At 48.7% G+C, this 21689-nt stretch overlaps 1 protein-coding gene across 14 annotated transcripts in view; it reads right to left on the bottom strand.

The window, feature by feature from the left end:
* Positions 1-10: 10 nt before the first annotated feature.
* LOC109866351 (serine/threonine-protein kinase MRCK alpha) overlaps positions 11-21689 on the bottom strand; it is a 114145-nt gene continuing 92466 nt past the window's right edge. For 7 of the 14 annotated variants that reach the window (XM_031800270.1, XM_031800272.1, XM_031800273.1 and 4 more), the window contains 8 exons: positions 20987-21084; positions 20802-20886; positions 20505-20628; positions 15859-15976; positions 14163-14283; positions 11511-11671; positions 9885-9959; positions 11-3582 (listed from right to left, as the gene is read on the bottom strand). In XM_031800270.1, the coding sequence (XP_031656130.1) occupies positions 3448-3582; positions 9885-9959; positions 11511-11671; positions 14163-14283; positions 15859-15976; positions 20505-20628; positions 20802-20886; positions 20987-21084 (917 nt within the window). In that variant the 3' untranslated portion in view covers positions 11-3447. The remainder of the gene's footprint in view (positions 3583-9884; positions 9960-11510; positions 11672-14162; positions 14284-15858; positions 15977-20504; positions 20629-20801; positions 20887-20986; positions 21085-21689) is intronic. The other 7 variants (XM_031800279.1, XM_031800281.1, XM_031800283.1 and 4 more) reach the window with 3 other exon arrangements.

Below are 21689 nucleotides of genomic sequence, written 5' to 3'. Positions count from 1 at the left end.
GACACGAACATCAGTGAAGCCGTATTGGTAACAGCCCTCCGTTTTATTGAAATACATCGGAGTCAGGTTAATATAATGAGCTCTCTCTTAATGAGCCAGTTTCCATACATTATTTGTTCGACCTTACACCTTAAATATTTCTGTGCAAAAAGAATCTACATCACCTGTAGTGGGTATCCTCAGTACAACTCCCCAACCGTTCAAATAAAATTAACAAGTCAAAATTAAAAACTAATCCAAAACAAAAAAATGATTACATCTATAACATGCGAAACTGTACAAATTATTACAAAGCTATCCTAGAAAAAAAAGTGTAATGTGATATGAAAGAGCTAAATAATATAGAAGGAACTTAAGACCTCACTGAAATGCAAAGGCGTTTTCTTAAAAACAAATATGGTTAGCATGGTGGCGCCTCAGCCTCAAACTACTGCCTTTCACCCCTCTTTTCATCCTCGATTCAAAACCCTTTGCTGAATTGTTCGACCCTTACACCTAGTCACAGCTAACTACACTGCCACTAAATTGAGCTCTTATTTCCCAAGTATAGACTGTTCTGTCACACTCATTTGAATTGTTAGGATGAAAATAATCATTGGTCGTGACATTCCTGAGTTTTTTTTTTTTTTAAGAAGTGGGATGTACAATTTAAAGCCTGGTCTAAAATACTCAGACTAAGATATTTCCTCTTTCTCAGCAAATACATTCTACAGATAAGGTCCAGCAGATATGAATAGGGAGACTTGGTAGCTTAAAAGGAAATCTTAAGAGAGGGGAATAAGTTAAGTTGAGACGGTTGAGTAAAACCAGCTTAGCGAGACTGACTCTTCCAGAGAAATTCTTATTTTTCAACCTCAATATAAAATGGTTTTCAAAAACACGTGGCATGAGCAGGCTAGAGATACATGGCTGTGTTTGACAAGGGAACAGAATAGAATTGTGGTTTAGGGTTAAGATTTAGGACTCCAATGGCAGGAATTTGTGTCATCTTTTTATACACTTAATGGGATAGCTGAAGATAACCTGCCATGTATACTACTTGGTACACCACAACCCACCCAAACACACCCCTAAACAGAAGGCCCATTTCAGCAGTAAGTAACAATTGTGATTCATTAAATGGTCTGTAACATAGAAACAATTCCTCATTAGAAAATATTTATTTTCCAGAATAAGAGTACCCTTTCCCTTCCTCTTCAGAGATAAGAGGCAGTTGATCTAAGCACATGACCAATGCTCAGAAACAATATCAAGTCAATTATTGTTTCTGTTCGACACGTAAATACGATCGACACCATTGTGGTGTGCATTAGGATTGGGGTCAATTCCATTTCAATTCAGGTAAGTAAACAGAAATTCCATCTCCGAGAGGCATTGAGGAGAATTAGAATGGAACTTCAGTTGACCGAATTAAAATGTAATGGACCCCAGTTTTGGTCTACATAAAGGTGATTGCATTAGCAGACAGCAATACACAGATTACCAGTTGATAGTAAGAACAGAAATGACACGTTGGCCTTGTCACCCTAGAATTATTTTACATTTTTAAACCTCCATTTTAGCCCAGCGGTGTCTGTTAATTCAAATCAACATCTCTTTACAATTGTATCGTCTCTTTTTTCCCCTAATCTATTGAAACATTCTGAAAAATAAGCAAGGCTCTCTGAAAAATAATGAAGACTCAAGATTCAAGTCATTCTTTTTTGGTTATAACAAGCTTTCCAAAATCTCTCGTAGAAGTCAAAGGAACATATTTGAGGTTCACAGGTCAGTACCACAGGGAATCACTATCAGTTTGGAAATATACATCCCCCTCAACTGATCTGTGGATCATAGTGGAAAGAGTGGAGGGGGAAACACCTGTGTGTCTAAGTGTGAATGCATCTGTGACTACTGGCTTAAAATAAATGCACATATTCACTCAACAGCAGGGGTCCATGTGACCCATAACAGTTTCCTCAAACCCAAATCAAAATAACACTTGACGGTTTGTCTCATACATGAAATAAAAATAAGTTGTCAAAAAATGATCTAAAAGCAAAACATAAAGAGGACTGTGGTTTAAAATGGCTTTCGTGTGAATATAACCCCAAATCATTCTCAAAACATAAAGAACTGTGGTTTAAAATGGCTTTCGTGTGAATATAACCCCAAATCATTCTCAAAACATAAAGAGGACTGTGGTTTAAAATGGCTTTCGTGTGAATATAACCCCAAATCATTCTCAAAACATAAAGAACTGTGGTTTAAAATGGCTTTCGTGTGAATATAACCCCAAATCATTCTCAAAACATAATCCCAGATCGTCTCCCATCACTTATTTCTCTATTGTATTTCCCTTATATATTATTCTCTACTTTTAACTTATGTACATTGTTGTGATGGGAATCAGCTTTTTGTAATTGGTCGGTGGTTGGTCTATTACTGTACTTACGGTACTAGGTCTACACTACACAGATAATGGTCCCAGTTCAGTGGATGAGGTCAATGGCCATGTCATAAGGAAGAAGGAGCTGTGATGTCATCATAGAATGTTCGGTCTGCTTCTAAATGCTGCTGTCCCTAAGAATTCTAGAACATGAAGCACGTGAGGTCAGGGGTCAACCTAGAGTTAAAATACCCCTCATCATAGTTGTATTTTTTGCACTGCTTTACTGTAGCTTTTCACTGATGGTACAAACAAATGAAGTCACTGCACATATTTCACTTTCATGAGAAAAATTAAAATAAACATCATTGCTTTTTTTTTTTGTGAGCCTTGTATTGTCAATGGAATGCCCCCCTCTTCTTCTGATATCAACTACCGTTCCGGAAGAAAGCAAACGAAAGAAAGAGGAAACATCCTCTTTATCTCCTCTGTGAAACATCCTGTTCTGATTAATAAATAAAAGGTGGTCCCCCCAAACCCAAAGGCTGCTATGTACACGTATCAAATGATCTGTTATTGTTCCATATTCATCCTCTTCTTCTTGTCGCTACTTGAGGTTTGTGTCTCTTTACAGGAGTTGCCAATTACATGGGGAGATACTCAACATGGGGCTAGTAGTGCTGTAATCAAAAGTACTTTCAATTAAACTTAGCGCTTCGCTTATTCTAGCTATCAGCTACAAAGCAGATGGAAGGATGTGTCAATTTTCATTCCTATTAAGTATGCCCCCTAAACACACACACAGGCGTCCACACAAACATTTGCAAGCACGCACGCACGCACACACACTTCGCACACACTCATACACGCATTAACTAACATATCTTCTCCTAGTATTTCCTTCTTGGTCAAACACTTCCTTTCCCTGTGTTTGTTTGTAGATCTCAGTTCCAGTCAAAGGTGAAGTAAGTGGGAGGGGCCTGTGGCAGCAGGTGCAGTTCCGTGGGCAGGGGATAGGCGGAGCCAGGGGAGGGGGGGGCAGTGAGGGTCAGGGATTGCAGCGGTGTGCTGTCTGTCACTCATGTGTCCCAGCCGGTCATGCGGTCTGTGCTCTCCAGAGAGAGGGACTTGGTCTTGTGGGGTGAGGCCGGGCTGGGGGGACTGCTGAATGTAGAACTGTTGGACGCCGTGGAGTGACGGGGTGAGTCAGAGTCCTGGAGAGAGAAAGGGAATAGGAGAAGAGGGAGAAAGACAGTAAGGGAGGAAGGGAGAGAGAGAGAGGCACTTAGATGTCATACTCTTCTCACAGCTAACCACAGAACAGGCTAGGGTCACGTTCAGTAGGCATGCAATGCTGTGAAACACAGGATGGGATACTACCTGAACTTGTCTGAGAAAAAGAAGGCCAATAGTTTATCGTTTAAAAAATGTTTTCTCCCATTCATGCCTACTGAACACAACTGATCCCTCCAATGAGTTCCAGTAGATCGAGGCTGGTAAACAAGTCCTCAGGGACCTGTGTGTGTGTCTGCTGATGTGGACATGGTGATATCACTTCATATCACATGGAGCGCTACGCAACAAGGACTTAAAGCGCTAGAAACCTTCCACATCAACAGACAATGAGCAGCTCGATTGACCGGAAGTGGCTGGAGCAAAGCGCCTACATGAGGTCCGGTCTGCTGTCTACTACTACAGTACTCAGCAGTCAGTGGCAGTGGGCCCATTAAGTTCCAGCCCAGCTCAAAACACACCTGGTTCAAATAATCAACACATACAGTGCCTTCAGATAGTATTCAGACCCCTTGACTAACTACATTTTGTTACGTTACAGCCTTATTCTAAAATGTATTCCATTGTTTTTTCCCCTCATCAATCTACACACAATACCCCCAAATGACAAAGCAAAAACAAGTTTAGAATTTCTTGCTAATTTATACAACAAAAAAACTGAAATATCACATTTACATAAGTATTCAGACCCTTTACTCAGTACTTTGTTGAAGCACCTTTGGCAGCGATAAAAAATATTTTTTCTTATTGAAAGTTTATTTAACTAGGCAAGTCAGTTAACAACCAATTCTTATTTTACAATGACGGCCTACCCTGGCCAAACCCTCCCCTAAACCGGATGACGCTGGACCAATTGTGCGCCGCCCTATGAGACTCCTGATTATGGTCGGTTGGCACACAGCCCGGGATCAAACCAGGGCCTGTAGTGACCCCTCTAGCACTCAGATGCAGTGCCTTAGACCGCTGCGCCACTCGGGAGCCTTAGAGCATCGAGTTTTCTTGGGAATGACTCTACAAGCTTGGCACATCTGTATTTGGGGAGTTTCTCCCATTCTTCTCTGCAGATCCTCTCAAGCTGTGTCAGGTTGGATGGGGACCGTTGCTGCACAGCTATTTTCAGGTCTCTCCAGAAATGTTTGATTGAGTTCAAGTCCGGCTCTGGCCGGGCCGCTCAAGGACATTGAGACTTGTCCCGAAGCTACTCCTGTGTTGTCTTGGCTGTGTGCTTAGTGTCATTGTCCTGTTGAAAGATGAAACTTCGCCCCCAGTCTGAGGTCCTGAACGCTCTGGACCAGGTTTTCATCAAGGATCTTGCTGTACTTTGCTCCATTCATCTTTGCCTCGATCCTGACTAGTCTCCCAGTCCCTGCCACTGAAAAACATCCCCACAGCATGATGTTGTCACCACCATGCTTCACTGTAGGGATAGTGCCAGGTTTCTTCCAGATGTGACACTCGGCATTCAGGCCAAAAACCTTAATCTTGGTTTCATCAGCCCAGAGAATATTGTTTCTCATGGTCTGAGAGTCTTTAGGTTCCTTTTGGACAACTCCAAGCTGGCTGTCACGTGGCTTCTGTCTGGCCACTCTACCATAAAGGCCTGATTGGTGGAATCCTGCAGAGATGGTTGTCCTTCTGGAAGGCTCTGTCAGAGTGACCATCATGCTCTTGGTCACCTTACTGACCAAGGTCCTTCTCCCCCGATTGCGCAGTTTGGCCGGGCTGCCAGCTCTAGGAAGAGTCTTGGTGGTTCCAAACTTCTTCCATTTAAGAATGATGGAGACCACTTTGTTCTTGGGCACCTTCAATGCTGCAAACATTTTTTGGTACCCTTCCCCAGATCTGTGCCTCGACACAATCCCGTCTCGGAGCTCTACGGACAATTCCTTCGACCTCATGGCTTGGTTTTGCTCTGACATGCACTGTCAACTGTTGGACCTTATATAGACAGGTGTGTGCCTTTCCAAATCACGTCCAATCAATTTAATTTTCCATAGGTGGACTCCAATCAAGTTGTAGAAACATCTCAAGGATGATCAATGGAAACAGGATGCACCTGAGCTCAATTTCGAGTCTCATAGCAAAGGTTCTGAATACTTATGTAAATAAGGTATTTGTTTTTTAATTTGAATAATTTGCAAACATTTATAAAAAACTGTTTTTGCTTTGTTATTATGGGGTATTGTGTGTAGATTGCTGAATTTTTATTTGATTTAATCCATTTTAGAATAAGGCTGTAATGTAACAAAGTCAAGGGATCTGAATACTTTCCAAAGGCACTGTACCATTGGTCTTGAAGCTATACCACAATTAGTTTATCACGATTGTGTGTGTGTGTGTGTGTGTGTGTGTGTTAGTGCTGGGGTGGAACAAACACCTGCATACATTGTTGGTCCTCCAAAATGATATGCCATGCCTACTACAGTACAGTGTAATGTTGTGGACAGCATTGAGACACTAGTTAGGGAAACCAGGTTTGAGAGCGTCTCCCTAGTAGGGTTTCAATACTCCAGTAACTTTCCAAATCGACAGGTTTTCCAGAAATGTCCTGCTCATTTCATCCTGATTCCGGGAATCTTCCAACTAGGATATCTGGAAAACCTGGCAATTTTAGGATAGTGAAGGGAATTTTTTCAACACTTTAAGGGAGGTAGAGTGAGGGAGTTGTTTCTCACAGAGGAAACAGTTGTTTCACAAACAATGTTTCACTTCTATGGCTATTTCTACAGTAGGCTTCGGCTGTATGCGCAACAACTGTCCACAGGTACCGTAATGGCCTATGAGAGAGGAGAGCCACAGTATCCATAGGATATTCCTGATAATCAGTCAGAACAGACACTAATGGTTATGATCAGATACATGGGTTGGGTTTCCACAGGGTTAGTATAGGGGGTAGGCCACAGGGTTAGTGTAGGGGGTAGGCCACAGGGTTAGTGTAGGGGGTAGGCCACAGGGTTAGTGTAGGGGGTAGGCCACAGGGTTAGTGTAGGGGGTAGGCCACAGGGTTAGTGTAGGGGGTAGGCCACAGGGTTAGTGTAGGGGGTAGGCCACGGGGTTAGTGTAGGGGGTAGGCCACGGGGTTAGTGTAGGGGGTAGGCCACAGGGTTAGTGTAGGGGGTAGGCCACAGGGTTAGTGTAGGGGGTAGGCCACAGGGTTAGTGTAGGGGGTAGGCCACAGGGTTAGTGTAGGGGGTAGGCCACAGGGTTAGTGTAGGGGTTAGGCCACAGGGTTAGTGTAGGGGGTAGGCCACAGGGTTAGTATAGGGGGTAGGCCACAGGGTTAGGGTCAGGGGTAGGCCACAGGGTTAGGGTCAGGGGAAGGCCACAGAGTTTAGGGTCAGGCCACAGGGTTAGTATAAGGGGTAGGCCAGAGTTAGGGTCAGGCCACAGGGTTAGTGTAAGGGGTAGGCCACAGGGTTAGTGTAGTGGGTAGGCCACAGGGTTAGTGTAGGGGTTAGGCCACAGGGTTAGTGTAGGGGGTAGGCCACAGGGTTAGTATAGGGGGTAGGCCACAGGGTTAGGGTCAGGGGTAGGCCACAGGGTTAGGGTCAGGGGAAGGCCACAGAGTTTAGGGTCAGGCCACAGGGTTAGTATAAGGGGTAGGCCAGAGTTAGGGTCAGGCCACAGGGTTAGTGTAAGGGGTAGGCCACAGGGTTAGTGTAGGGGGTAGGCCACAGGGTTAGTGTAGGGGTTAGGCCACAGGGTTAGTGTAGGGGGTAGGCCACAGGGTTAGTATAGGGGGTAGGCCACAGGGTTAGTATAGGGGGTAGGCCACAGGGTTAGTGTAAGGGGTAGGCCACAGGGTTAGTATAGGGGGTAGGCCACAGAGTTAAGGTTAGGCCACATGGTTAGGGTCAGGGAAAAGCCACAGGGTTAGGGGCAGGCCACAGGGTTAGTATAAGGGGAAGGCCACAGGGTTAGGGTCAGGGGTAGGCCACAGGGTTAGGGTCAGGGGTAGGCCACAGGGTTAGGGTCAGGGGAAGGCCAGAGTTAGGGTCAGGCCACAGGGTTAGTATAAGGGGTAGGCCAGAGTTAGGGTCAGGCCACAGGGTTAGTGTAAGGGGTAGGCCACAGGGTTAGGGGCAGGCCACAGGGTTAGTATAAGGGGTAAGCCACCGAGTTAGGGTTAGGCCACAGGGTTAGTATAAGGGGTAGGCCACAGAGTTAGGGTTAGGGGAAGGCCACAGGGTTAGTATAAGGGGAAGGCCACAGAGTTAGGGTCAGGGGAAGGCCACAGGGTTAGTATAAGGGGTAGGCCACAGGGTTAGTATAAGGGGTAGGCCACAGAGTTAGGGTTAGGGGAAGGCCACAGGGTTAGTATAAGGGGTAGGCCACAGAGTTAGGGTTAGGCCACAGGGTTAGTATAAGGGGTAGGCCACAGAGTTAGGATCAGAGGAGGCCACAGCGTTAGTGTAAGGGGTAGGCCACAGAGTTGGGGTCAGGGGTAGGCCACAGGGATAGGTCCCAGGGTTAGGGTTAGGTCCCAGGGTTAGGTCCCAGGGTTAGGGTTAGGTCCCAGGGTTAGGGTTAGGTCCCAGGGTTAGGTCCCAGGGTTAGGTCCCAGGGTTAGGTCCCAGGGTTAGGTCCCAGGGTTAGGTCCCAGGGTTAGGTCCCAGGGTTAGGGTTAGGTCCCAGGGTTAGGGTTAGGTCCCAGGGTTAGGTCCCAGGGGTAGGCCACAGAGTTGGGGTTAGGCCACATGGTTAGGGTCAGGGAAAAGCCACAGGGTTAGGGGCAGGCCACAGGGTTAGTATAAGGGGAAGGCCACAGGGTTAGGGTCAGGGGTAGGCCACAGGGTTAGGGTCAGGGGAAGGCCAGAGTTAGGGTCAGGCCACAGGGTTAGTATAAGGGGTAGGCCAGAGTTAGGGTCAGGCCACAGGGTTAGTGTAAGGGGTAGGCCACAGGGTTAGGGGCAGGCCACAGGGTTAGTATAAGGGGTAAGCCACCGAGTTAGGGTTAGGGGAAGGCCACAGGGTTAGTATAAGGGGTAGGCCACAGAGTTAGGGTTAGGGGAAGGCCACAGGGTTAGTATAAGGGTAAGGCCACAGAGTTAGGGTCAGGGGAAGGCCACAGGGTTAGTATAAGGGGTAGGCCACAGGGTTAGTATAAGGGGTAGGCCACAGAGTTAGGGTTAGGGGAAGGCCACAGGGTTAGTATAAGGGGTAGGCCACAGAGTTAGGGTTAGGGGAAGGCCACAGGGTTAGTATAAGGGGTAGGCCACAGAGTTAGGGTTAGGCCACCGGGTTAGTATAAGGGGTAGGCCAGAGTTAGGGTCAGGCCACAGGGTTAGTGTAAGGGGTAGGCCACAGGGTTAGGGGCAGGCCACAGGGTTAGTATAAGGGGTAAGCCACCGAGTTAGGGTTAGGGGAAGGCCACAGGGTTAGTATAAGGGGTAGGCCACAGAGTTAGGGTTAGGGGAAGGCCACAGGGTTAGTATAAGGGGAAGGCCACAGAGTTAGGGTCAGGGGAAGGCCACAGGGTTAGTATAAGGGGTAGGCCACAGGGTTAGTATAAGGGGTAGGCCACAGAGTTAGGGTTAGGGGAAGGCCACAGGGTTAGTATAAGGGGTAGGCCACAGAGTTAGTATAAGGGGTAGGCCACAGAGTTAGGGTCAGAGGAGGCCACAGCGTTAGTGTAAGGGGTAGGCCACAGAGTTGGGGTCAGGGGTAGGCCACAGGGATAGGTCCCAGGGTTAGGGTTAGGTCCCAGGGTTAGGGTTAGGTCCCAGGGTTAGGGTTAGGTCCCAGGGTTAGGGTTAGGTCCCAGGGTTAGGGTTAGGTCCCAGGGTTAGGGTTAGGTCCCAGGGTTAGTGTTAGGTCCCAGGGTTAGTGTTAGGTCCCACGGTTAGGCCACAGGGGGAGAATATGGAAACAGACAAAACATGCAGGGTAGAGGATGGTGACACACTATTCTGAAAACCAATTCAGGAACCTAAGAGCGGAGCCACACTAGAGCAGGCCAGGGGAGAGGGGGACGAGCAACAACCCTCTAGCCAGAGACAAGGGGGGGGCAGGGCATCTGTGACATGGCCATCAGATGCTGATCGGGCTGAAATGGTGCAGTGGACAGGAGGGGGACTGATGGTGGCTTTGGGGCAAAGCTTCACGACTGTGTGTGTGGTTGAGGATACAGCGTGTCTGGGTTGGTTGTATGTATGTATGTGTGTGTGTGGTTGAGGATACAGTGTGTCTGGGTTGGTTGTATGTGTATGGGTGCTGACATTACCTTCATCTTACTAAGCAGGGTCCTTAAAGCCCTTTTCAGATCAGGGGTCTTCTCCGATGGTGAGACCGCCTGCCACTGGAGAGGTAAGAGTTACAGACTCAGCGGCCCAGCCCAGAGAACAACATGCTGGGGCTGGGGGAGCGTAGAGGAGAGGGCTGGGGGGGGAGTGAGATGGGGGCAGGCACAAATCACGATGGAGCCAGCCAGGTATGAGGAACAGTGGGGGTGGTACGGTAGACAGTCAGCCAGGTCTGAGGGAGGGTGGTACGGTAGACAGTCAGCCAGGTCTGAGGGAGGGTGGTACGGTAGACAGTCAGCCAGGTCTGAGGGAGGGTGGTACGGTAGACAGTCAGCCAGGTCTGAGGGTGGGTGGTACGGTAGACAGTCAGCCAGGTCTGAGGGTGGGTGGTACGGTAGACAGTCAGCCAGGTCTGAGGGAGGGTGGTACGGTAGACAGTCAGCCAGGACTGAGGGAGGGTGGTACGGTAGACAGTCAGCCAGGTCTGAGGGAGGGTGGTACGGTAGACAGTCAGCCAGGTCTGAGGGAGGGTGGTACGGTAGACAGTCAGCCAGGTCTGAGGGAGGGTGGTACGGTAGACAGTCAGCCAGGTCTGAGGGAGGGTGGTACGGTAGACAGTCAGCCAGGTCTGAGGGTGGGTGGTACGGTAGACAGTCAGCCAGGTCTGAGGGTGGGTGGTACGGTAGACAGTCAGCCAGGTCTGAAGGGGGGGGGGGGTACAGTCGACAGTCAGCCAGGTCTGAGGGAGGGGGTTGGTATGGTAGACAGCCAGGCCAGAAGAGGGAGCCAAAGGCAGGATGGCTAGCTAAGGCTAGAATCACTGTTGGAGGATGGCTAGATGCTTGAGGTAAAAATTGCTCTTAATCACAGATCTAGGATCAGATTATTATACGCCAAATCTAACCTGAACCATTAGGGGGATGAAGAACTATCTGACCCTGAATCCGTAGTTAAGGGTGAATTGTAGATACATCTGGCTGGGTGGGTGGTTGAGGCTGCGGGTGGGAGAGGAGAGGCCATGTGCAGATAACCATTAGGGGGTGGCTGGGGTCAGGATTGGGTAGGGTAGGGGGCCGATTGAGTTCCCTATGAGGGGCTGTGATGGGGATAGCATGCTGGTGCCAGGAACCAATGGGATTGAGGAAGGGATGGGATGAGGCGAAGGGCGAGAGGCACGAGAACACGGAGGCTGGGTGGTGGATGTGGTGGTGGCAGAGTTATGGGGAACACTTTGATATGTATATGTTTGATATATTCTATATTCTAGAACTTCCACGTCATTGGTCACCAGCTAGAGTATTTTTACTATCTGTGTATTGATATGGCACCATTTCTCACCTGAGTGATCCGTGCCATATTTAGAGCAACTGTGCTCAAATGATTCATTAAACGTTGTTTCAGACCCATCCATTTAACTATCACAACCAAAATACAACTCAGAACACTACGAGATATGACTGATCAGAACCTAATGGTATATCATATGAGACATTCAGCCGATTCAACACAATTCTACCCAATTGTTAGTAGTTTAGTTTTATTAGCCTTAATCAAGTGCACTTCACCCAGGCACCCTAGGGAGGGAGTACGCTAGGCTGGTCACATACCTCTCTGTCGAATTGGGAGAGGGGTGCGTCGCTGCAGCCGTCCATACCCCCTCCGGAGGACAAGGAGCTCTCGGAGGGAGAGGTCATGGTTTGGCGCTTAGAGCTGTAGCTACCCCCAGAGAGCTCTCTCCTCAACGCACTGCCGTTCTGAGATGACGAACCTGGAGAGAGAGGGACAGGGAGAGAGAGGGACAGAGAGGAACGGGGAGAGAGCGGGACAGAGAGGAACGGGGAGAGAGAGGGACAGAGAGGAACGGGGAGAGAGCGGGACAGAGAGGAACGGGGAGAGAGCGGGACAGAGAGGAACGGGGAGAGAGCGGGACAGAGAGGAACGGGGAGAGAGAGGGACGGGGAGAGAGAGGGACAGAGAGGAACGGGGAGAGAGCGGGACAGAGAGGAACGGGGAGAGAGCGGGACAGAGAGGAACGGGGAGAGAGAGGGACGGGGAGAGAGAGGGACAGAGAGGAACGGGGAGAGAGCGGGACAGAGAGGAACGGGGAGAGAGCGGGACAGAGAGGAACGGGGAGAGAGAGGGGAACGGGGAGAGAGCGGGACAGAGAGGAATGGGGAGAGAGAGGGGGACGGGGAGAGAGCGGGACAGAGAGGAACGGGGAGAGAGAGGGACGGGGAGAGAGAGGGACAGAGAGGGACGGGGAGAGAGAGGGACAGAGAGGGACGGGGGAGAGAGAGGGACGGGGAGAGAGAGGGAGAGAGAGGGACGGGGAGAGAGGAGAGGACGGGAGAGAGAGGGACAGAGAGGACGGGAGAGAGAGGGACAGAGAGGACGGGGAGAGAGAGGGACAGAGAGGAACGGGGAGAGAGAGGGACAGAGAGGAACGGGAGAGAGAGGGACAGAGAGGAACGGGGAGAGAGAGGGACAGAGAGGAACGGGGAGAGAGAGGGACAGAGAGGAACGGGGAGAGAGAGGGACAGAGAGGAACGGGGAGAGAGAGGGACCGAGAGGAACGGGGAGAGAGAGGGACAGAGAGGAACGGGGGAGAGAGAGGGACAGAGAGGAACGGGGAGAGAGAGGGACAGAGAGGAACGGGGAGAGAGAGGGACAGAGAGGAACGGGGAGAGAGAGAGGGACAGAGAGGAACGGGGAGAGAGAGGGGACAGAGAGGAACGGGGAGAGAGAGGGACAGAGAGGAACGGGGAGAGAGAGGGACAGAGAGGAACGGGGAGAGAGAGGGACAGAGAGGAACGGGGAGAGAGAGGGACAGAGAGGAACTGGGGAGAGAGAGGGACAGAGAGGAACGGGGAGTAGAGAGGGACAGAGAGGAACGGGGAGAGAGAGGGACAGAGAGGAACGGGGAGAGAGAGGGACAGAGAGGAACGGGGAGAGAGGAACGGGGAGAGAGGAACGGGGGAGAGAGAGGGACAGAGAGGAACGGGGAGAGAGGAACGGGGAGAGAGGAACGGGAGAGAGGACGGGGAGAGAGGAACGGGGAGAGAGGAACGGGGAGAGAGAGGGACAGCAGAGGGGAGAGAGGAACGGGGAGAGAGAGGGACAGAGAAGGGGAGAGACGAACAGGGAGAGAGAGGGACAGAGAAGGGGAGAGAGGAACGGGGAGCGAGAGGGACAGAGAGGAATGGGGAGAGAGGAACAGGGAGAGAGAGGGACAGAGAGGAATGGGGAGAGAGAGGGACAGAGAGGAATGGGGAGAGAGGAACGGGGAGAGAGAGGGACAGAGAGGAATGGGGAGAGAGGAACGGGGAGAGAGGAACGGGGAGAGAGGAACGGGGGAGAGAGAGGGACAGAGAGGAATGGGGAGAGAGGAACGGGGAGAGAGAGGGACAGAGAGGAATGGGGAGAGAGGAATGGGGAGAGAGGAACGGGGAGAGAGAGGGACAGAGAGGAACGGGGAGAGAGGAATGGGGAGAGAGGAACGGGGAGAGAGGAACGGGGAGAGAGGAACGGGGAGAGAGAGGGACAGAGAGGAACGGGGAGAGAGAGGGACAGAGAGGAACGGGGAGAGAGAGGGACAGAGAGGAACGGGGAGAGAGAGGGACAGAGAGGAACGGGAGAGAGAGGGACAGAGAGGAACGGGGGAGAGAGAGGGACAGAGAGGAACGGGGAGAGAGGAACGGGGAGAGAGAGGGACAGAGAAGGGGAGAGAGGAAAGGGGAGAGAGAGGGACAGAGAAGGGGAGAGAGGAATGGGAGAGAGAGGGACAGAGAAGGGGAGAGAGGAATGGGAGAGAGAGGGACAGAGAAGGGGAGAGAGGAATGGGGAGAGAGAGGGACGGGGAGAGAGAGGGACAGAGAGGAACGGGGAAAGAGGGACAGAGAAGGGGAGAGAGGAAAGGGGAGAGAGGGACAGAGAAGGGGAGAGAGGAACGGGGAGAGAGAGGGACAGAGAAGGGGAGAGAGGAACGGGGAGAGAGAGGGACAGAGAAGGGGAGAGAGGAATGGGGAGAGAGAGGGACAGAGAAGGGGAGGGGGGGAGGTAGGAATGGAAGAGAATCATTTGTATCAGTCAATACAATAAAATGCATTTAAATCTACTTTCCATTTTTCATTAGTAACAAGCACACCATTTCACTACCCAGGCCTAGATTTATAACAATGCTTTTTTTAATCCCCTTTTTATTATACAATATTTCTTTATCAAGCCTACTAGCCTAGTGTGTTTGGTAGTGTGGCACTTACGGATGCCCAGTCCACTGCTGGCGCTCATGGACCGTCCCGGCTCGGCTCTGTTCTTAGTGATGGAGGGGATGGACACAGAGCCACTGAACCCTGCAGCACGACTCTCCTGAACACGCAAGTTCTGCATTAAGACAGGAGAGGACAGAGACCGACGGGGACGGATGAGGACAGAGAACGACAGATGAGCACAGAGACAGATGAGCACAGAAGATATATAGATTATGGAGATGAAAACAAAGACAGAAAAATGTGTGAATACACACATTCACATAATGATACAAATATGAACACATATGCATACATACAACAATTTATATAGAGATGACCACACATATTGGCATTAAATCACAAATGACAACAAACATACAAACACAGATAAAAGAGGAACAAATACCAAACAGAAATCTATGGACACACTGTAGTGGTCTGTCTTACCACGGGCAGACTGATCTGGACTGTAGTGGTCTGTCTTACCACGGGCAGACTGATCTGGACTGTAGTGGTCTGTCTTACCACGGGCAGACTGATCTGGACTGTAGTGGTCTGTCTTACCACGGGCAGACTGATCTGGACTGTAGTGGTCTGTCTTACCACGGGCAGACTGATCTGGACTGTAGTGGTCTGTCTTACCACGGGCAGACTGATATGGACTGTAGTGGTCTGTCTTACCACGGGCAGACTGATCTGGACTGTAGTGGTCTGTCTTACCACGGGCAGACTGATCTGGACTGTAGTGGTCTGTCTTACCACGGGCAGACTGATCTGGACTGTAGTGGTCTGTCTTACCACGGGCAGACTGATCTGGACTGTAGTGGTCTGTCTTACCACGGGCAGACTGATATGGACTGTAGTGGTCTGTCTTACCACGGGCAGACTGATCTGGACTGTAGTGGTCTGTCTTACCACGGGCAGACTGATCTGGACTGTAGTGGTCTGTCTTACCACGGGCAGACTGATATGGACTGTAGTGGTCTGTCTTACCACGGGCAGACTGATATGGACTGTAGTGGTCTGTCTTACCACGGGCAGACTGATATGGACTGTAGTGGTCTGTCTTACCACGGGCAGACTGATCTGGACTGTAGTGGTCTGTCTTACCACGGGCAGACTGATCTGGACTGTAGTGGTCTGTCTTACCACGGGCAGACTGATATGGACTGTAGTGGTCTGTCTTACCACGGGCAGACTGATATGGACTGTATTGGTCTGTCTTACCACGGGCAGACTGATATGGACTGTAGTGGTCTGTCTTACCACGGGCAGACTGATCTGGACTGTAGTGGTCTGTCTTACCACGGGCAGGTCTTTACAAAGCAGACTGATATAGTGTGTAGTGGTCTGTCTTAGCACGGGCAGGTCTTTACAAAGCAGACTGATATGGACTGTAGTGGTCTGTCTTACCACGGGCAGGTCTTTACAAAGCAGACTGATATGGACTGTAGTGGTCTGTCTTACCACGGGCAGACTGATATGGACTGTAGTGGTCTGTCTTACCACGGGCAGACTGATATGGACTGTAGTGGTCTGTCTTACCACGGGCAGACTGATCTGGACTGTAGTGGTCTGTCTTACCACGGGCAGGTCTTTACAAAGCAGACTGATATGGACTGTAGTGGTCTGTCTTACCACGGGCAGGTCTTTACTGAGGATCTGGTATAGACTAAAGCAGACTGAAATGGATTGTTGGGGTTCTTACCATGGGCAGGTCTTTGAGAATCTGGATGCCGTCTCCAGGTCCCATGTGGGCCACGTGGTTGAAGTTGGTGGGGTTGGAGATCAGCTTGTTCCTCATCTCTGGGTCTCTCAGCATCTCCCTACACAAGGGACACACACACAGATCAGCTGACTGAATGCCCCTGTGGAGTGTGAAGGAGAAGCGTCTATAGTGTACTATGTAGGGTGTAATAGTGTACATCCTCTGCTGCAGTCTCTCATTCTCTGGGTCTCTGAATAAGAAGCATCTATAGTGTGTACTATGCAGTGTGTTCTATGTAGTGTGCAGTGTGTACTATGTAGTGTTTACTATAGTGCATTCAGAAAATATTCAGACCCAATTGACTTTTTCCACATTCTGTTACAGTCTTATTCTAAAATGGATTAAATTGTTTTCCCCCCTCTCATCAATCTACACACAATACCCCATAATGACAAAACAAAAACAGGTTTTTAGACACACAAAAAAAAAATGAAATATCACATTTGCATAAGTATTCAGATCCTTTACTCAGAACGTCGTTGAACAACCCTTGGAAGCGATTACAGCCTGGAGTCTTCTTGGGTATGGCTCACACCTGTATTTGGGGAGTTCCTCACATTCCTCTCTGCAGATCCTCTCAAGCTCTGTCATGTTGGATGGGGAGCATTGCTGCACAGCTATTTTCAGATCTCTCCAGAGATATTCGATCGGGTTCAGGCTCTGGCTGGGCCACTCAAGGACATTCTGAGACTTGTCACGAAGCCATTCCTGCATTGTCTTGGCTGTGTGCTTAGGGTCGTTGTCCTGTTGGAAGGTGAACCTTCGCCCCAGTCTGAGGTCCCCAGCTCTGGAGCAGGTTTTCATCAAGGATCTCTCTGTACTTTGCTAAGTTCATCTTTCCCTCGATCCTGACTAGTCTCCCAGTCCCTGCCACTGAAAAACATTCCCACAGTATGATGCTGCCACCAACATGCTTCACCGTAGGGATGTTGCCAGGTTTCCTCCAGACGTGACGCTTTGCATTCAGGCCAAAGAGTTCAATCTTGGTTTCATCAGACCAGAGCATCTTTGTTTCTCATGGTCTGAGAGTCTTTAAATCAAATTATATTTGTCACATACACATGGTTAGCAGATGTTAATGGGAGTGTAGCGAAATACTTGTGCTTCCGACAATGCAGTAATATCCAACGAGTAATCTAACCTAACAATTTCACAACAACTACCTTATACACACAAGTGTAAAGGAATGAATAAGAATATGTACATAAAAAAATATATGAATGAGTGATGGTACAGAACGGCATAGGCAAGATGCAGTGGATGGTATAGAGTACAGTATATACATATAAGATGAGTAATGTAGGGTATGTAAACATATAAAAGTGGCATAGTTTAAAGTGGCTAGTGATACATCACATAAAGATGGCAAGATGCAGTAGATGATATAGAGTACAAGATATACATATCATATGAGATGAGTAATGTAGGGTATGTAAACATTATATGAAGTGGCATTGTTTAAAGTGGCTAGTGATACATTTATTACATACATTTTTCCATTATTAAAGTGGCTGGAGATGAGTGAGTATGTTGGCAGCAGCCACTCAATGTTAGCGATAGCTGTTAAACAGTCTGATGGCCTTGAGACTGAAAAACATCTGTCTCTCGGTCCCTGCTTTGATGCACCTGTACTGATCTCGCCTTCTGGATGATAGCGGGGTGAACAGGCAGTGGCTCGGGTGGTTGTTGTCCTTGATTATCTTTTTGGCCTTCCTGTGACATCAGGTGGTGTAGGTGTCCTGGAGGGCAGGTAGTTTTCCCCCGGTGATGCGTCGTGCAGACCTCACTACCCTCTGGAGAGCCTTACAGTTATGGGCAGAGCAGGTGCCGTACCAGGCAGTGATGCAGCCCGACAGGATGCTCTCGATTGTGCATCTGTAAAAGTTTGTGAGTGTTTTTGGTGACAAGTAAATTTCTTCAGCCTCCTGAGGTTGAGGACCTATTGGGGCGGTAAGCAAATTGCAGTGGGTCTAGGGTGTCAGGTAGGGTGGAGGTGATATGGTCCTTGACTAGTCTCTCAAAGCACTTCACGATGACGGAAGTGAGTGCTACGGGGCGGCAGTCATTTAGCTCAGTTACCTTAGCTTTCTTGGGAACAGGAGCAATGGTGGCCCTCTTGAAGCATGTGGGAACAGCACACTGGGATAAGGATTGATTGAATATGTCCGTAAACACACCAGCCAGCTGGTCTGCGCATGCTCTGAGGATGCGGCTGGGGATGCCGTCTGGGCCTGCAGCCTTGCGAGGGTTGACACGTTTAAATGTTTTGCTCACGTCGGCTGCAGTGAAGGAGATCCCGCAGGTTTTGGTAGTGGGCCGTGTTAGTGGCACTGTATTGTCCTCAGTGAGCATAGAAGTTGTTTAGTCTGGAGCAAGACATCCTGGTCCGTGACTGGGCTGGTTTTCCTTTAATGATTGACTGTAGACCCTGTCACATACCTCTCGTGTCTGAGTCGTTGAATTGAGACTCTACTTTGTCTCTATAGTGACGCTTAGCTTGTTTGATTGCCTTGCGGAGGGAATAGCTACACTGTTTGTATTCGGTCATGTTTCTGGTCACCTTGCCCTGATTAAAAGCAGTGGTTCGCGCTTTCAGTTTTGCGCGAATGCTGCCATGAATCCACAGATTCTGGTTTGGGAATGTTTTAATAGACGCTGTGGGTACGAGCTAATAAACCCGCTCACCGAATCAGCGTATTCATCAATGTTGTTGTTCGCCGCAATGCGGAACATATCCCAGTCCTCATGATCGAAGCAATCTTGAAGCGTGGAATCTGATTGGAGGGACAGCGTTGAACAGACCTGAGCGCAGGAGCTTTCTGTTTTAGTTTCTGTCTATAGGCTGGAAGCAACAAAATGGAGTCGTGGTCAGCTTTTCCGGAAGGAGGGATGCCTTATATGCTTCGCGGAAGTAAGAATAACAATGGTCTAGGGTTTTGCCAGCCCTGGTTTCGCAATCGATATGCTGATAGAATTTAGGGAGCATTGTTTTCAGATTATCCTTGTTAAAATCCCCAGCTACAATAAATGCAGCCTCAGGATATGTGGTTTCCAGTTTACATCGAGTCAAAAGCGGCATTTGATTGTGAGGAATTCCAAGTCAGGTGAACAGAAGGACTTGAGTTCCTGTACGTTGTTTTGATCACACCACGTCTCGTTAATCATAAGGCATACACCCCAGCCCTTCTTCTTAGCAGAAAGATGCTGGTTTCTGTCAGCGAGATGCGTGAAGAAATCAGCTGGCTGTATCGACTTCGATATCGTGTCTCGAGTGAGCCATGTTTCCGTGAAACAAAGAACGTTACAGTCTCTGATGTCTCTCTGGAAGGCTACCCTTGCACGGATTTCGTCTACCTTGTTGTCAAGAGACTGGACATTGGCGATTAGTATGCTCGGGAGCGGTGCGCGATGTGCCCATCTATGGAGCCTGACCAGAAGACCGCTCCGTCTGCCCCTTCTACAGCGTCGTTGTCTTGGATCGCCGGCTGGGATCCGATCAATTGTCCTGGGTGGTGGGCAAAACAGAGGATCCGCTTCGGGAAAGTCGTATTCCGGGTCGTATTCCGGGTCGTAATGTTAGTGAGTTAACGTTGATCTTATATCCAATAGTTCCTCCCGACTGCATGTAATAAAACCTAAGATTACCTGGGGTACCAATGTAAGAAATAACACATAAAAAACAAAATACTGCATAGTTTCCTAGGAACGACAAGCGAGGCGGCCATCTCAGTCGGCGCCGGAAGTGTTTGGTTCCTTTTGGCAATACAGCAGAATGTTGTGCGTTTCACTGAGGAGTGGCTTCCATCTGGCCAGTCTACCATAAAGGCCTGAATGGTGGAGTGCTGCAGAGATGGTTGTCCTTCTGGAAGGGTCTTCTATCTCCACAGAGGAACTATTGAGCTCTGTCAGAGTGACCATCGGGTTCTTGGTCACTTCTCTGACCAAGGCCCTTCTCCCCGATTGCTCAGTTGGCCACGCGGCCAGCTCTAGGAAGAGTCTTGGTGGTTCCAAACTTCTTCCATTTAAGAATGATGGGGGACCTTCACTGCTACAAATTTTTTTTGGTACCCTTCCCCAGATCTGTGCCTTGACACAATCCCGTCTTGTGGCTCTACGGACATTTCCTTCGACCTCATGGCTAACTTTTTGCTCTGACACACACTGCCAACTGAGGGATCTTATATAAAGCAGGTGTGTGCCTTTCCAAATCATGTCCAATCAATTTAATTTACCACAGGTGGACTCCATTCAAGTTGTAGAAACATCTCACGGATGATCAATGGAAACAGGATGCACCTGAGCTCAATTTTGAGTCTCATATCAAAAGGGTCTGAATACTTACGTAAATAAGGTATTTCTCTTTTTTATTTTAGTAAATGTGCCAAAGTTTCTACTAACCTGTTTTTGCTTTGTCATTTTGGGGTATTGTGTGTAGAATGATGAGGAAAAATGTTTATTTAATCCAGTTTAGAATAAGGCTATAATGTAACAAAATGTGGAAAAAGTTGAGGGGTCTGAAATGTCTGAATACTTACCGAATGCACCGTACATAGTGTGTACTATGTAGTATGTACTATGTGGTGTACCTCCTCTGCTGCATCCTCTCCTCCTCAGGGACTCTGAAGGAGAAGTGTCTCTTGTTGTTCATGCTGCGAACCATCTGCTTCCTGCTGTTGTCTGACGTCTCAGGAACCACCAACTCGTCACCCTCTGGAATATTAACAAGATTGACCATGTCATCAACAACAGCAACAACAAAAAATCACGACAATCCTATTGTGGAATACGACCATTAGAATGAGAATTACACTCAGAATAAATCATTGAGATGTGTACCTCTCCTAACTGACCTGCAGTCTAGATGCATTTCCTGTGTCACTGACCTGCAGTCTTGTTTCTGAAGTAGATGAGCCTCACAGTCTCAAGACCCAGGAGGTTCAGGGATCCATCCGGGTTCAGAGGTCGCACCTTCAGGAAGATACAACGGGGTCAAAGGTTAAACCTTACCATGCACACACACCAATTCGACTAACGGCCCTCCGCTACATCTGCAGTCCTATACTCTCACCTTCTTCAATGGTATGGTCTGAATCCACTCCATGGTGTTGACATCAAAAACATCCACCGCATTCTCACTGTACACTGACAGGTAGGGGGCGTTGTAACCTGGTGAGGAGAAAGAAGGCCAACGTCAGCTTCAGGCTTAAAGCTACACTACCGTTCAAAAGTTTGGGGTCACTTAGAAATGTCCTCGCTTTCCATGAAAAGATACATGAAATTAGTTGAAAAATGAATAGGAAATATAGTAAAGACTGACAAGGTCATAATAATTTTAATTGAAATAATAATTGTGTCCTTCAAACTTTGCTTTCGTCAAAGAATCCTCAATTTGCAGCAATTACAGCCTTGCCGACATTTGCCATTCTAGTTGTCAATTTGTTGAGGTAATCTGAAGAGATTTCCCCCCATGCTTCCTGAAACACCTCCCACAAATTGGATTGGCTCGATAGGCACTTCTTATGTACCATACGGTCAAGCTGCTCCCACAACAGCTCAATAGGGTTGAGATCCAGTGACTGTGCTGGCCACTCCATTACAGACAGAATACCAGCTGACTGCTTCTTCCTTAAATAGTTAATGCATATTTTGGAGCTGTGCTTTGGGTAATTTTGTAGGAGGAAATTGGCTCCAATTAAGCACAGTCCACAGGGTATGGCACGGCGTGATAGCCTTCCTTCTTCAAGATCTCTTTTACCCTTCCACTTTGCCAC

Source organism: Oncorhynchus kisutch, linkage group LG21 (genome assembly GCF_002021735.2).
Source record: "Oncorhynchus kisutch isolate 150728-3 linkage group LG21, Okis_V2, whole genome shotgun sequence".
Classification (NCBI taxonomy): Eukaryota; Metazoa; Chordata; class Actinopteri; order Salmoniformes; family Salmonidae; genus Oncorhynchus; species Oncorhynchus kisutch.
The sequence above is the reverse complement of the archived record's forward strand: the minus strand, read 5'-3'. Positions and strand labels throughout refer to the sequence as shown.